The sequence below is a fragment of the Lathyrus oleraceus genome, chromosome 5, assembly GCF_024323335.1.
Source record: "Lathyrus oleraceus cultivar Zhongwan6 chromosome 5, CAAS_Psat_ZW6_1.0, whole genome shotgun sequence".
In the NCBI taxonomy this organism is placed as follows: domain Eukaryota; kingdom Viridiplantae; phylum Streptophyta; class Magnoliopsida; order Fabales; family Fabaceae; genus Lathyrus; species Lathyrus oleraceus.
Genome location: NC_066583.1, coordinates 192880362 through 192898100, shown reverse-complemented (window position 1 = coordinate 192898100; position 17739 = coordinate 192880362). Strand labels below are relative to the sequence as shown.

Genomic DNA, 17739 nt, shown 5'->3' with positions numbered 1-17739 from the left:
TCTAACCCAAATCTCTAGATTTCCATTTCAATTTCAAAACCCTCTTCCATAGTCTCTCTCTCTATATATATACACTACGCCAAATAAGGGAAAAGAGAGCGCTTTTTTTGGCCTATAACAGCGCTTTAAAGCGCCCTCTAATCTGGCGCTGACATAGGTTAAGACAGCGCTTTTTTTCCTGGTGAAAGCGCTCTCTAAAGTGGCTCTTTAAGCCCTTTAAGGGCCACTTTAGAGGGCGCTTTTTAAAGAAAGCGCCCTCTAAAGTGGAAACTTTTAAGGGTTTAGAGGGCGCTTTTACTGGAAAGCGCCCTCTAAAGTGGAAACTTTTAAGGGTTTAGAGGGCGCTTTTACTGGAAAGCGCCCTCTAAAGTGGAAATTTAAAGGGTTTAGAGGGCGCTTATTTTGGAAAGCGCCCTCTAAAGTGGGTGGTTATTAAATTTTTTTTTTAAAAAAGCGCTATATTTTTTTATTTATTTTAGACAACCTGTATATTGAAGCAGTACACCTAAAACTGTATAATTTGAAGCCCTTTTTTACACATTGCATTCAACAAGCCTTATATACAACAATCCATACATATACAACAATCCACTGATATATAATCGTTTAACTTCTAAAGATTCTAAAGATTCTAAATATACAACCAATTCATAACTTAAAAAGAAATAAAACTAAGTAGCAAAAGCATCTCTGAGATGTATGGTTTTTTTGCTAGCCGCAGTCTTCTTAGGGTCCGCTTCCTGAATCGAAGTTCATTTCTAGCAGCCATTCCTCGCATGCCGGTTTGAATACAAACAACTTTGGAATAGGTAGTTTTATAAGCACTTCTCGAAAGATACATGCGGATTTGTTTCTGGATTATCAAAAAATTCATTTTATTAACTAATTCATTTTACAAAGTGATTTATAATTTGGGACAATTTCTTACCAGAAATCCATTCCCTTAGTGTGCCGTTGGGCATGAATTCATAAATCAGCATCTGAACCAAGAAAAGAAGTATATGAAATGATACTATAGTCAACTATCAAGCAAATATGGCAAAACTTATGATGATATGCATAAGATAAGTGTAGCTATAGGTTATTTACCTGCTCTCCTTCTTCGCTACAGTAGCCTAATAGAGAGACAAGATTTCGATGATGTAACCTCGATAAAAGCTCAATCTCAGTCAAGAAGTCTTTTTGTCCTTGTAATGAGTTTTCTCCTGCTCGCTTAACGGCAACAAATGTTTCATCAGATAAAATGCCCTTATAGACATTTCCATAACCTCCTTCCCCAACTTTAGTCGAGATATCAAATTTGTTAGTGGCGTGAGTCAACTCTTTCAAAGTGAATGCTTTCACACCATCTATTTTGATACATACATTAGAGGCTGCAAAAAGAAATAGCCATTCGAATAATGTCAATTTCTCAGACTCCTGTAAAATCAAGAGGAAACATTAGCTCAAAAAACAAAAGCCATGTTCTTGAATTCATTATTGAAAACTTGACGGTAAGCTTTTCTAAGTCCAAATGAAGCCTAAACAATGCCTTTTTTAAATACTTTTAATACACACATTTACATGAATACTCTTTGACCGTGAATCATGGAGAAACAGATACTCCATATCCTATGTCAAAACTCAAATTTGAGGCTTGAAGGAGTTAGGAGAGAACACGAGACCAAATTTCTAAAGGCGATTTCGAGGCCGTTTAAAAGAATGTTTTGACATAGTGTATGGACAAACAATAGTCACTGAATATTTGTAGCATCATATATTGAGCGCGAAAAAAAGGACACGTAGATAACAGTACTTACAATTTTACAAGCCTGGGTAAATTTTCATAGGTAGAAGGAATTCCATTCCCGCTGAAATTATTGTTATCAAGTTGCCTGTAAGTGAAACAAGAAAGAATCAACTTTCCAAGACAAAAAAGATTGATTAGAGCATAACTTGAACATGTTCGCTAATCCTCCTCCACAGATCAAGCAAAAGCATGTCAATAATGCAATATATACAATGAAAAAGTTATTATATGTTACTATTCTAGACAATGTAGAGCATAACATACAGTATTTCCAAACTGTGTAACTTGGAGAATTCTGGTGGAAGATATCCCGATAAGTTATTGTTATCCAAAAGCCTGTAGAGTCATGTTAACAAGCAGACACAGTTAAAACTTGTAAAAAAAAGAAAATCAATTTGGAGATGCAACTCTAAAGTTTCAAATCATAAAGGAAATTTGAATTGGCTTCAATACTCACAAATGCATAAGATTGGAAAGGTTTGAAAGTTTGGATGGAAGTTGACCAGTGAACGAGTTGTTGTTCATGTGGCTGCAATTGCAAGACAGAAAAGCAGCAGAATAAGTACATGTAAGAAATCGAGCTTTATGTTCTGTTGATGAATAATTTTGGTTTAGACATCCACTTACAGGTGTCTAACGTTGATCATATTCGCTAACGATTCTGGCACAGAACCTGACAGTTGGTTTTCATCTAGTTGGAGTCTATTCATATTCGTAAGGTTGCCAAGCTCATCCGGTAAACTGCCAGATAATTTATTTCCATTCAAGAGCCTGCGTATAAAACATCTCAATTAAGCGCTTATGCTATAAGCTCTAGTCATACAAAAACTTGACGAGGATCAATACTAATAATTCATTTTCTTTGGTAAGTTTCTTACAAGAGTCTCAACGATGTAATGTGTCCGATTTCCTTTGGTATTGTGCCAGTCAGATTGTTCCACATGAAATCCCTTCAGCATAAAACAACGAAGATATTAGAACGGTATAACATATCATCGTTTATTCTTCTAATTCATATAGAAATTGTTTACCAGGAGATAGTAGAAAAATCAAACCTGGTTGAAATGCTGCTGTAACTTCTCATTTGTCAAATTGATACAAAATTGCTCGAAGCTGAACAGGGCCGATGTAAAGTTAGTTACTGTTAGAACAATAACTGTGGTTCAAAAGTAAATAGATACGAAAAATGTAAATAGAGAACACAAAAAATTCGATCACAGAGATTGGCCAAATGTGCATACGTCTATAAACTTCATATAAAATTAGGCAAGAGGGTGGTTAAGATTAAGAACCTGTTTGTCTTGAAACTCTCGAATCCGTATATATCTAGAACTCCAATTAAGTTCTTCAAAGTCAGAAGAGAAACCAAAAATGAACAATAGCGAACGTCAGAAGAGAAACCAAGTAATATGAAGATTAGAAAAATACCTATGGTGTCAAAATTGAACAGCTAACAACGAATTAATAGAAGGAGGAAACGTCGTAGATCTAACAGAGGTGGAAGGAGAACGCCTTAGAAGTAGCGAAAATCGTAGCAGTGAGAACCCTAACGTGAAAAAGAACGAAAATAACAGAGAGTGAAATAACAAAACGCGCAGTATGTTATAATTTTAATGTTTACTAAAGGGGACCTTAGAGGGCGCTTGTGGAAAAAAAGCGCCCTCTAAAGGGGGCCTAAGAGGGCGCTTATGAAAGCGCTCTCTAAGGCTTTCCAAAAGCGCTTTATAAATTGGAAATGCACATGGACTTATAGAGCGCTTTTTTAAAAGCGCCCTCTAAGGGTAACCTTAGAGGGCGCTTTCTAAAAAGCGCCCTGTATTGTTGTCCCTCTATCTCCTCCTTATTTTTTCGCTTCACCTTAGAGGGCGCTTTATTACAAAAGCGCCCTCTAAAGTGCGCTGTCTATTCCAGTTGTTCGCTCCTTATTTTTTCGCTTCACTTTAGAGTGCGCTTTTGTAATAAAGCGCCCTCTAAGGTGCGCTGTCTATTCCAGTTTTTGGCGTAGTGATATATATATATATATATATATATATATATATATATATATATATATATATATATATATATATATATATATATATATATATATATATATATATATATATATATATATATATTCCGTCAAAACCCTACATCGTCGTCGCCCCCCTTCTCTCTCATCTTTGTTTCTCCTTCCCCTACTGGATAATGACTGTGTTTTTTCAATGTTGATCTCCGACGCCGGGTATATGAAGATTCACGAAAGACCTGTTGGGTGAGAATATGTATTATGGTTCTGAGCAGTTCAATAGAAGCACACCACATATCTATAAAAGACACCCAAAACACAGATGATACGATGGATAAGGACAATAGATCTTGTGATGACTAGGGTTATATATTCAAGTTGAGTGTCTGTATCCTTTGTATTTCTAATTTTAAGGGTTTTATGTGTTATTCATCATTTGCATGAGTTTGGTTATGTGGTTTTCATAGTGATTATCATACAACTCAACATGGATATAGATTGTTGAAATGTGTTTTATCAAGAACTTGAAGCAAGTGAAAATTGGAGAACATGGAATATGGAGCATTTGAAAGTGAGAGAACTAAATGATAGACTGGTGATGGTTGAGCGTGCATTCACTGACATAGATGGTCTCTTTGGAATGCAATGGCATAAATATTTGGCAAGTCTTTTTTTTATCCTAAAAAGAAATTGGAAAGGGGAAACATTTTGTTGAAAAGTTATGAAAACTTCCACTTAATTTCATTTTCATATGTTTTTTTAGATCTATGACGTGTTATATGGATGTGTGGATTTAACATTTTCGTCACACATGATCTTTACTCTTACTTTTGTGCGCACATATCAGAAATATGGAACCTGAAAGTTACTTTATCGTTCATTTCAAAACATGTCATTACCGTTATATATACTTTCATGTTTAAACTTTAAATCGGGTTTATCGTGACTGTGGATGAACCTATAGATCAATAAAGCAACTCATGTGGCTGCTTGCCATGATTCCGAGTCTTTTGATAGAAAATTATGTTGTTGTCGTGTTGTTGTGATTCATGACTAGTTGTCATCTTTCCGTCGTCATTGGAAATTCTTTAGTGCATATACTAGAATGATGATTCTACTGGTGAGTAGACGATGTTTATAATTATGTTCCATACTACATTCGCGATTCTATTAATGATTCTTTAGCTCATACTTTTATTAGTTATGTTTCATGTGTAGATTTTCCTTAGATTAGGTTTAAGTTAGCTAATGATTTCACATATGACTTGCTTTTGTTTGAATGTCATGGCAATGTGCTAATGTATGGTTATGACTTAGTTGGTTTTTGTGTAAGCATGAACATGACATGGCCAATGGACTTGCAAAATGAAGAAATCACAAGCAAACATGGACTTGGAGGATGGACCAAGACAAAATGGATTAGGTTAGGTCTTAGGATTGTAAAATGTGGCCAGTTGACTTTGGTCAACTGGTTGACCAAAAAGTTAATAGTTGACCAAAAGTCAACTTAGGTAGAAAAGTCAAATTTTTAATGTAATCTCTTATGTATGGACATTTGAAGGTGATTGTATTGAAATAAACATTTGGTAAATGGAAATATTCTTTGAATTGAATTGAATTTGTATTTGTATGGATTGCATTGACTTGAATAGATTGAATGTATTGAAATGAAAATGACTTGAGTTGTATGGACTTGAAATAAATGGAAACATTGACTAATGGAATGAAATGACTTGTATGGAAATGAATTGTATAGGCATCCAATGAACCAAATGTAAGACCTAACCATCTAACAACTTGAATGGGAATGAAATGAAGGATTAATGGACACATGGACAAACATGATTGAACCAAACAAGGACTAGCAATGAGCAGATGAAATGATCATGAATGGGACAAGTGGGAGTTGGGGTGCCATGAGAATAGGCTCTGGACCAAAAGATGCCATTAAGCAATATATGGACATGTAGTGACTTGAAATGAACTTAATCCAACCAATGAAACTTCATAGTGAACCAAGAACTGATAGGCTTGAATGACAGTGAACCAAGGAGTGTCCACAAGCAAGTAGAACCCCAAACTAGGGTTTTGCTTCACCAAGAAGGCACAGTTGGATCCTCAATATTAAGCACACACACAAGAACCTAGAGTGCTCCCAATTAGGATTTTAGTTGACTAAGCAACCTCAAGCTGCTAGGAAACCCTAGATTCTACCAGATACAAGAAACAATGCTTTGAATACAAGATACTTGTCCTCTTGTGTTGAACAATGCTTATGCAATGATATGATTGACCATGAAGACATGTACATGATTAAGATTAATGACCTAGGTGAACATTGTGAAAGGTATGGTAAATTTTGGGATATGATAATTGTCCCATTAGGCGTTTTTTGAATTTGAAAAAGAGGAGGAGATCTGAATTTCACTTAAGGAGGCACGGTTTGTTGGCCTTGAGTTTTTTTTTCCTTTTTTGTTTTTCACTATTTTATTTATTTTATATTTTTGTATTTTGTTATTTCTATTTTTTATTATTATTATTATCATTTATTTATTTATTTAGGAAAGCATGTAGAGTTAAGAGGTTTATTTGGGATTTGGGCTAGTTCACTTTTGGCCCATTATTTTATTTGCACCCCATTTCACTTGCATAAGGGAGTTATTATTGATTATTATGTATTATTTTTGATTTAATTTAATTTAGTATTGGATTGATTGAGTAAATTTAACTAATCAATTTGATCTTATTTAAATTATTTTCTTTTTAAATCACTAAGTGATTGTTGATTTTCACATATGCGATGCAATTTTGGAGTTAATAATTCAATTTAACTTCAGAAAATTTGCTTAAACGCATAAAATCTTATTGATCGACATCAGATAGGATGATTCCTACATTAATCGCTTTATGATTGCTTAACATAGCACTAAATTCTTTTAGTTTAATTTTTCATTTCTTTTTGTCGCTTAAATAATCGGTTTTTCACAGATGCGGTGCAATTTCGGAGTTAAAAATTCAATTTAACTTCAGAAAATGCTTAAACGCATAGAGTCTTATTGACAAACCTCAGATAAGGTGATTCCTACATGAATCGCTTTACGATTGCTTAATATAGCGCAAAATTATGTAGTTCAAATTTCTGATTTTTATTTCCAGTCCCTTGACTTTCTCTTGGGCCTTCTTACAACGAGATTCTTTTATTTACAATTGTCTTTTAAGTTTGTCTTGTTTAATTATTGTGTTGTATCCTCATTCAACAAACTATACCCTCATCCTTGTGATGTGTAATAAGTTTACCGCTTTCATTTATTTTTGTTATGTTAATTGATTGATAATTCAAAGATTAAAATCAACCACTTTCAGAAAAGAACAAAAAACAAATACTCGATCCAATGCCGAATCTTTTTCATAAATCAAATCCAAATTGAATGCAAAGTCGAGCATCTCCCCCGTCACATCCAAAATCTTTTCATAATCAATTTGCAGTGTTTGATCCAACATCAAGTCGTTGATGCAAAACCCTTTTTCGTAATAAAATTAAAAGACAAAGGACCAAGAGATGCACATCTCTTCAGACCCCTTGATAGTCAAGCGTTCGAAGCATACCAGATTCAAAATGATTATTAGTCTTTCAAATGAAAAACACATTAAAACAAACTTGGAATAAGGGGACAATGGGACCACATCCATGCATACTCTGAGTAAACGTGCGCTTGGTGCACACCTCTGCTCAAATGTTTACTCACCTTCCGCAAAGATCAATTTTTTTGATAAACGTAAATCAACCAATCAAACTTGTTTTCTACCCTTGTGCATTTTCAAAAATAGTTTTTTAAAAACGAGTATGTTACATCTATAATAAACAAAGACTTTAGCCTCCAAGAGCGAGCAACAAGTAAAGGTTTAACCGCTCAAATATGATTTAAGTATCACTCCATAAAATCAATCAACACAGTAGTTCTCTTTTAGCATAGCTACATAGCCTTGAGTTCTCTATAGCACCTGGAGATAAGTAGGAACAGGATTGAGAAATTTTGTCAGGCACGTTAATGTTAAAAAGCACGCCTTTAATAAAATATGTGATTCTTTCCCTTTTCTCACTCAATAAGTAGAAGATCGCAAACAATATCACACTAACACTCTCACACGAAACTAACTATATGGGACTTGTTGAGTACAATGGATGTGAGGGGTGCTAATACCTTTCCCTTGCATAACTGACTCCCGAACCCGATTTGGTTGCGACGACCATTTCTTTTTATGTTTTGTAGTTTTTATTGGTATTTTCCCTTTCCTTCTTTGGAAATAAATAAAGTTCGGTGGCGACTCTGTTTTGTTTATATTTCGAGTGTTCCTAACGTTGGGGTATTTTTCACACCATGAAAAGAGTACCTTATAAATATACCTTCATCACTCTTTGGATCCATCTTTCTTCTTTGCTGACAATCTTCTAGGTTGTAGCAATTGCTACAAAGACGTGTAAGTATTTTAGATTTGGTTTTCTTCCTTTCCAAAGTTCATACAAAGTAGTTTGGTTCCAGATCTGATGGTCACTCCATTGTGAATGTGACAAGCAGTTTTCATAACTTCAACCCTAAAATGGTAGGGAATGTTCTTGGCATGCAACATTACTCTAGTAGCTTCTTGTAGAGTTCTGTTCTTGCGTTCTACAACTCGATTTTGCTGAGATGTGATAGGAGCAAAAAATTCATGACTGATCCCTTCAGCTGAGAAAAATTGAGAGAACTTGAAATTTTAAAATTCCTTGCCATGGTTACTCCTTATCTTTAAAATTTCAATTCCCTTTTCCTTTTGAATATGTAGGCATAACTTTTTGAAAAATCAAAAGTGTCAGATTTTTCCATAATGAAGTTAATACATGTGTTTCTTGAAAAATCATCCACATACACAAATGCATATCTCTTTCCACCAAGAATTTTCATTTGCATAGTCCCCATGAGGTCCATATGAAGTAACTCAATAACTTTTGAGGTGGTCAGATGCAGGAGCTTCTTGTGGGACATCTTGGTTTGTTTACCTATCTAACAACCTCAACAGATTTTGCCTTCTTCAATTTTCATCTTAGGTAAACCCCTGATGGCTTCTTCAGATATGATCTTCTTCATGCTCTCGAGTTTGAGATGACCAAGTTTCTGATGCCACAAATTTGTTTCATCAACCTTGGATATCAAACAAGATGAGGGTTAGGACACCTACATGTAGCATTTGTCATTTGACTTGGATCTCTTCATTAGCCCTTTTTCCTCTTTGGTGGTGACAATACATTCATACTTGTAGAATTTTAAATTAAGACATTGATCACATAATTGAATGATGTTGATCAAGTTATTATTCGGACCTTCTACTAGTAGTACATCCTCAAGGTAAGGTAATTAGGGACCAACCATTTTGCATATTCCCTTGATTCTTCCTCTAGCTCCACCACCAAAGGTGACATAACTATTAGAGTAGGTCTTTAACTCTTAAAGATGACTCTTTTCACCAGTCATATGCCTTTACTATCCATTATCAAAATACCAATCCTCTCTTATTGAAACTCTGAGAGATAATGGAGCTATCATACATGTGATAAATTCCTTGGGTTTCCACACCTTCTTAGCTTGAGTTTTCTTCCCTTTCTTTTTATTGAGCCTTGGATGACTATAAGAGTGAGGATATCCATATAATATATAGCAAAAATATGTTATATGACCATATCTACCATAGTGGTGACACCTCAAATATGATTTCTTGTTGCCTTTGTTATGAGGGTACACATGTTGAGCAGGATGTTGGGACCCGTGGTCCTTCCTTAGAAACTCAGCTTTCTTTTAAGGAGCAACAAACTTCTTAAATAGAACTTTGAACTTATTGTTCATAGAACTGTAGACAAACCCTATAGCTTTCTTCTCCCAATCTCCAAGATCTAATCAAACATATTAAAACCATTGTTCAACATACAAACTGATTTTGTCATATTGTCAAGATCAGATTTTAACAATGAGACTTCTTCTTCTAGACCTACAATGGTTGAACCAAGCTTATATTTTTCAAGGAGTAGAGCACTTATGGTCTTCTTTTGTTTCTCTTATCTCAATCAAGATTCCTTCCATTAAGTGGGCAACTCTCTTTAAGTTTCAATAAGTTCTTCTACTGACATCTCTTCATCACTAGACTTACTACAACATTCATATTTCCCAGTAAAACCCATCCCGTTATTAGCTACTTCTCATTCACTTTCATCATCAAAATAATATCAAGTGATAGAAAATCCCTTTTTTTGTTTCTTTAGAAAAGCAGGACATTTTGCTTTAATGTGACCAAACCCTTCACATTCGTAATGTTGAGCTCCTTTGCCTTTGTTAGATGTTTGATCATCTTTGCTCTTGTTCAGGAGACTGATGTCTAGGACATTTGTCCTCCAGTTTTTGTCCATATTTTTCAAGGCTTTATTAAACTTTCTTCCAATAAGAGCTATGGCCTCTGAAAAAATTTCTCCATCTAGATCTTCATCGTCTTAAGTGTTCGACACAAAAGCTATGATTTTTATTTTCTTTTTAGGTTTATCATTCAAGTCCACCTTAAAGGTTTGTAAAGAACCAATGAGTTCATCACATTTGATTCTCCTGATGTCTTGGGTTTCTTTAGTTTCACTTACCTTTATATCAAACTTCTTAGGAAGAGATCATAGAATTTTTCTGGAAATCTTTTCTCCAAACATCTTCTCTCCTAAGTAAAAGGAAGTGTTGGCAATGTCTTCATCTCTAATGTTGAAATCAGAGATAGATTCATCTTCATTCATTCTCAGATTCACAAATTTAGTAGTGAAAAGATGCAACATTAACATCCTAACCTTGAATGTGCCTTCATGAGGAATTTTGAGAATCTCTCAAGCATCTTTGCCTTCAGTGATTATGTTAATCAATATAAACATGTTATTGTCAACACCATTAAAAATAACATATAAAGCCTTGGAGTTTCCAAATGCTTCATTATCTTCTACATCATTCCACTCGGCTTCTGGCTTTAAGCTTGATGTACCATCTTGAAAAACATTCTCAGGATGTTTCCAGCCTTTTACCCTAACCTTTCATGTTTTGTTGTCCATGGATTTGAGAAAAGCAACCATCTTAGCTTTCCAATAATCATAATTGGTGTAATCTAAAATAGGTGGTCTATTGACAAACTCTCTGTGCTTTGTGTTGTCCACATGAACAGAAAATATATTTCATAGATCTCACCCAGACAGAACATCGTGTCTGCTCTATTGCTAATTGAATTATTTTTCCTTAGAGGATAGATTTTGGTACAGATGTATGGGAAAACTTATCAAACTTGTTAAATCAGATTGAATATAATATGACAACAATAATGAATCAATGTAAACCAATAAAGAACACTAGATAATTGGTAACCCAATTCGATGCAGACAACACCTACATTTGGAGGGTACTCTACCCGATAAAGGAAATCAACTATCTTGAATTAGTACAATTATTCTTATAGGAACATCAACCCCATGACGTTGAATGCCTATTCCTATTCCTAGTGACTTTCTATTTGGATATCCCCCTAAATATGAGAACTCCTCTCACTTTTTTTAATCACTAATTCCAAGTGACAAACTTCAATAAACACTTTAAATAATGTTGAATACAACTCAACTAAACAATATCAACACTAAGCCTTATGAAGGACACTAGCGTGATGTACAATAAACACAAACAAATTACTCAAATAAAACCCTATATCTAGGTGTCTTCAATCCTTGCACGTGTCTTCCAACATTAAGTTTTAGTCTCCTTAAATAACAATGCTTCTTCTAGGATATTTTCAATGAGCATGCATCTTTTATCTCGTCTAGAAATAAGGAAGCACTATTAGAAAAATTTAAATTTGAGACACGAGCATTTTCGTCTCTCGTTAGAGACAAAAAATGTACATAAACATATATTCTAATTGAACAAAACTAATAATGGTTTTGCATTTCACATATACTATTTTTAAATAGAATCCCTAAACTTAGAGGTTTTATCATGGAAATGTTGACATTACAAAATAGCATAAGTAAGGCATATCCTTACCTCCACACTGAGCCCTAGCACAACTAATCCCACCACAAAAGCCTTGAAACCATTGCAAGTGAAGTTTCTCCACGCTCCTCCTATCAATAACGTTGGCGACATTCTTTTTCCATTTCAAATAACATAGTCCGTAAACAACTCATAATTTGAACCCAAAAAAACACTAATACAATCCCTTACAACTGTAACAATTATGCAAACAGCCCAAACTTAAATTACCTTGCAAAAAATAAAATTATTAAAATAATAGACTCACAAATAGATCTAAATGCATCCGACAAAAACACTAATTTTAATGTAGGCCAGAACAAAAATGACTCTGTTTTTTCTTGAATAGAACAAAAATAACTCAATTAGTTGAACTTAGCAAGAGTGAAAAAAGATAGACTTACCCATATGGACAAGATGTCGATATGAGACTATTATTGGCGAGAGAGTCGATGAAGAGAAAATCCAAAAACCAAGAAATAAGCGTCTCTTTAGGGTTGGATGAAATTGTCTTCTGATTTAGGGTTAGAGATCATCGAATGGGCGAGGCGATGTTCAGTTTAGGATGAAATTGTCTTCTGATTTAGGGTTGGAGACGGTCTTTGTTTTTTTTATGAATCTTATTTTCTTTGAAGGATTTTTTTTGTTTTTTTAAAGTGTCTCTTTTTGTCTTTTTTTTCTGGAGAGAGTCTTTTAGTTATTTTATTTTCCGTAGGAGGGAAAATTTTGGTTTTGGAGGGATTATAGAATTTTATAAAATTAAAATAATAGAATTTTATAAAATTACAATTTAATTTTAAGATTCCAAATTAATATTTTATTTTAAACAATAATTTTGGATAAGAATGAATTATTTGTGAATGTATTTTAAGTTTAAAAAAAATTAAATTTGATTTGTTTGGGACAAACTTAGAGAGGACTTAGAGAGGGAAACATTTACTAACGGAGTTATAAATCTTAAAATTCGTCTCATACGCCATAAAGGTAAATTTCAGTCTAGAAATATCAAATTTCATAATTGAATCAGTCTCAATTGGAGAATAATTTTCGTCCCTAAATTCCATCAATGTTTTTAAATTTTCTAGTAGTGAAGATTTGATTGTGATTTGATTTTCCACAAAAATCTCCAAAATATATTATTTATTATTATTCAAATTCAAATTTAAAAGATAGCAACAAATCAACATAAATGCATTTCTAAAAGATAGCAACAAATCTAATTAAAACAACCAGAAAATCCTACGCAGTTAACATACATCATGGTCTGTTAAAGAGGGTCAGATGATGCACACATGTTGGGACATCTGTTTTCACATGTGCCTTATCTTCAGAAAACAACATTTGGTGTAACACCCTCATTTCCCCGCGCATAATTATACAATAAAATCTTATTATTCACACAATCAAATAGGATGTCACATATTCTCTTTTCAAAACATACATGCCCTGTAAAACTTTATTAAATAAAAACAACAATCAACACCTTCACTTAAGGTGTCATCGCATGCTCTCCTTCACTTAGGGTATCATCGCAGTGGAATTTCTCATAAGTATGCATTAACTAAATCATTTAAACTTCAATTCACTTTATATTATAATCAAACTCTTAAACGAAATCTCCTAAAAACATCTAAATATCAAACATGAGAGTATACATCAACTCTCTAACATAAAGATTAGACAAAACTCGTAAAATATTCCCAGTGTTACATATCAGAGCATGTAAACTAAATGCAGAAAGAAAATGAAGAAAAAGCCTCATGCCTTCCTCTAACCCTGAAGCAGGTACCCGGTTACCTGCTTACCTATACCCCAAAGAGGAGTACATACCACAAAAATAATAAAGGGGTGAGAAATCACAAACAATAATAGAAGGCATATATTGCAAGGTAGGATATCAAACACATCTGCACAATCTCATGCATAATATATCACAATATATTCTCACACTCATACTCATCAACCAATCACATGTCAACAATATGCATAGAACTCATTATGCAATACAACTCGAATAATGCAACTCTATTCATATGCATGTGATTACAACTCAATATTTGGTTCTTCATACGAACCGGGTTCCAATCTCTGGGAACCTTATTTTGTTCTTCATATGAACCAGGTTTTAATCTCTGCGAACCCCGAGCCCACTCTTTGAGTTCCAAGCCCTCTCTCTGAGTCTAGCCCTCTCTCTAAGTTTGGGACAAGCCATTAGCCCCCTCTCTAAACTAGCCGACATGCCTCTTGACACAACTCTTATGATACATGATCATATCAGCAAATCAATTCCTTAAGACCCATATTTGATCCTAACATAAATGCATTGATAATTCAAATAATCCCCTATCTGGATTACATCACACCAAAATCATAAAATACACATTATCAATCAACAATGTATTAGATTTAATTCATATTTAAATTGTGATATTTTCTTAGCCCTTAAGTTTGTTAGAGGGTATTTTAGTATTTTATCCTATTGTAGTAACCCTAGTTTTTAGCTTATAAATAGGGTGTCAATCATTGTAACTTTTAATCCTTTTTGTAGCCGTCATTCTCTTAATAGAATATTCATCTTTCATTCTACCTTTGCACCAACAATTGGTATCTAGAGCTCCGGTTCAGATTCATTGGGAAACACGGGAAACACGAGTGAACGTGAGGTCTTGTGTGTTTGATTTTGATTCTTAGATTCGTGTTGAATCTTGAACAAAATCTGATCAGAATTTTAATTCTGTGGGTTGGGAAACACTGTGTGAGAAATCTGAGTGTACTGTGCAAGGTAGAAAGATGAACGGAAACGGCAACATGAACACCAAACTTCCAGTATTTGACGGTAAAAACTGGAATCGTTGGATGATCCAAATGCGTGTACTATTCGGTGCTCAAGATGTTCTAGATCTTGTCACTGATGGTTATGTTCCGGTAGCAGCAGATGCGACAGATGAACAGAAAAACACGCAGAAGGAAGTAAGGAAGAAGGATCAGAAAGCATTGTTCTTCATTCATCAATGTGTTGATGTAAATGTGTTTGAGAAGATTGCAGATTCAACGACAGCAAAGGCTGCGTGGGACACACTGGTTAGATGTTATGGTGGTGACGCATCAGTGAAGAAGGTGAAGCTTCAGTCCTTGAGAAAGCAATATGAGAATCTCAACATGAAGAATAATGAGAAAGTTTCTGAATACATCTCCAGAGTGATTCTGATCACTAATGAGATGAAAGCGTGTGGAGAAACTCTTTCTGAAGAAACAATCATGGAGAAGGTATTGAGATCCCTTACCTGTCAATTTGATTACATTGTGGTAGCAATAGAACATTCCAAAGATCTGAGCACCATGAGAATTGAAGAGCTGCAGAGCAGTCTAGAAGCGCAAGAGTTGCGTTTGACTGAGAGAACTTCTGAAAGGGAAGTAGAGCAGCAGGCTCTGAAAGCAACTTCTGATAGGAGGTATCAGAAGCAGTCAGAAGCCAGGAGAAGATCTGATGGTGGTCAGAAGTCAGAAAGCTCAACCTCTGATAGACAAAAGAATGCTCAGAAGGGAAAAGAGAAGTATGACAAGAAGAAAATCCAATGTTACTGCTGTAAGAAGTTTGGTCACTTTGCTAGAGACTGTTGGTCAAACAAGGAAAGAAAATCAGAAGAAGCAAATATAGCCAAAAGTTCTGATGACGAATCTGTGCTATTAATGGCCTCTGAATCTGATGATATGGATCTGACAGACTGGTGGTATATGGACACTGGCTGTTCAAATCATCTTACTGGAAACAAGAAATGGCTGGTTGACTTTGACTCTGAAAAGAGGACAAAGATCAGATGTGCTGATGACAAATATCTTAATGCAGAAGGTATGGGAAATGTCAGAGTGACTCTGAGCAATGGGAAAACAGCATTGATTCAGAACGTGTGGTATGTACCTGGCATCAGAAGCAATCTGATGAGTGTGGGACAATTAATTGAGAAAGGTTTTTCAGTTACCATGAAGGACAATCTTCTGAAGCTGTATGACTGCAATCAGAAGTTGATTATGGAGTCAGAACAGGGAATGAATAGAACATTCAAGGTGAATGTCAGAACTGCAGACTCAGAATGTCTTAGTGCAACAAGTGCTGAGAAGGAGAGTGAGCTGTGGCACAGAAGATTTGGTCATTTGAATTTCAGAAGCTTAAAACATCTGAATTCAAAGAAGTTGGTACATGGAATTCCTGCAATTAAGAAGCCTGAAAAGTCATGCAAAGTTTGCATGGAAGGAAAACAACCACGATTGCCATTTGCGTCAGAAACTGCTCCAAGAGCAAAACATGCCTTGGGAGTTGTACATTTTGATGTGTGTGGTCCATTTCCAGTAGCATCGATTGGAGGGAATAAATACTTTGTGTTATTTGTTGATGAATTCACAAGAATGACATGGGTATCCCTTATTAAGTTTAAACACGAGGTGTTTGATGAATTCAAGAAGTTCAGAATGAAGGCTGAAAATCAGAGTGGTCAGAAGTTGAAGATTCTTAGAACTGACGGTGGAGGTGAGTATAACTCCAAAGAGTTCCAGAAGTTCTGTGAGGAGAATGGAATTGAGCATGAGGTTACTGCTCCTTATACTCCTCAACACAATGGTCTTGCTGAAAGAAGAAACCGCACTTTGCTGGATATGGTGAGAAGCATGCTAAAGGAGAAGAAGCTTCCTCAGAAGCTCTGGGGAGAGGCTGTTGCCACCGCAACGTATGTACTCAACCGATGTCCTACGAAGAAGTTGAAGGAAATAGTTCCAATACAGAAGTGGACTGGAGATAAGCAAAGTGTTAGTCATCTGAAGGTGTTTGGTTCTGTTTGCTATAAACATGTTCCAGGAGCCAGAAGACAGAAGCTGGATGATAGAAGCAAAATGATGATTCTGATAGGGTACCACAGTACAGGTGCATACAAGCTCTATTGTCCAGAAACCAATAAAATTGAATTCAGCAGAGATGTGATTGTGAAGGAATCAGAAGTTTGGAATTGGGATAAGTCTCAATCTGATTCTGATGTTAGAACTTCTGAAGAAAGGTCAGAGTTCAGAACTTCTGAGGTTGGAGTAAACTCTGACGTTGATTCTGATTCTGATACTGATTCTGACTCTGGAGAAGACTCAGAAGATGAAGGTGACTCTGATGATCCAGACTCTGATGGTAATCCAGATTCTGGTGGCAACTCAGACTCTGGAAATATGCCAGACCCTGAAGATGGTCAAAGCTCTGGAGGAAGTCAACCATCTGAAGTTAGAAACTCTGAAGCTCAAGACTCTGAACAAGTTCAGAGACCACAAAGAATCAGAAACATCCCCAGAAGATATGCAGAATTTGACATGCTGCAAGACACTGAAGTAGACTCTGAAGGAGAAGTTATTCAGTGTGCCATGTTAGTAGACTCTGAACCCATAAGTACAGAAGAGGCTCTTAAGCATAAGCTCTGGCTGAAGGCCATGAAAGAAGAACTTGATGCTATAGAGAGAAACAAGACTTGGAAGCTGACAGAACTTCCAAAAGACAAGAAAGCCATCAGCGTCAGATGGGTTTTCAAGCAGAAGTTAAAGCCAGATGGTTCAATTGGCAAACATAAAGCAAGGTTGGTAGCCAGAGGATTTCTACAGAAACCTGGGCTGGATTACTCTGAAGTGTTTGCACCTGTAGCAAGACATGAAACAATCAGAATGGTGATTGCAATAGCTGCTAACAGGAATTGGCCTCTGATGCATTTAGATGTAAAATCTGCATTTCTGAACGGTCCATTAGAAGAAGAAGTTTACGTGTCACAACCTCCTGGATTTGTGAAAAAGAATCAGGAAGGGATGGTGTACAGATTATACAAAGCTCTATATGGACTGAAACAAGC

General features: G+C 35.3%; 1 protein-coding gene across 1 annotated transcript; it reads right to left on the bottom strand.

Annotated features, from left to right (window-relative positions):
* Positions 1-2242: 2242 nt before the first annotated feature.
* On the bottom strand, positions 2243-2747 carry LOC127079636 (putative leucine-rich repeat receptor-like serine/threonine-protein kinase At3g53590). Its single transcript, XM_051020018.1, has 3 exons — positions 2668-2747; positions 2417-2560; positions 2243-2318 (listed from the first exon to the last, which is right to left on the bottom strand). Exons 1-3 carry the CDS (start codon positions 2730-2732, stop codon positions 2243-2245), a joined length of 285 nt encoding a protein of 94 aa, XP_050875975.1. The 5' UTR covers positions 2733-2747.
* Positions 2748-17739: the final 14992 nt, after the last annotated feature.

Coding starts and splice junctions, on each gene's coding strand:
- LOC127079636 (XM_051020018.1), bottom strand. CDS start 2,732: ATGTGGAACAATCTGACTGGCACAATACCAAAGGAAATCGGACACATT. Junction 2,561..2,667: donor ATTACATCGTTGAGACTCTT/GTAAGAAACTTA, acceptor TTTTATACGCAG/GCTCTTGAATGGAAATAAAT. Junction 2,319..2,416: donor ATGATCAACGTTAGACACCT/GTAAGTGGATGT, acceptor TTGCAATTGCAG/CCACATGAACAACAACTCGT.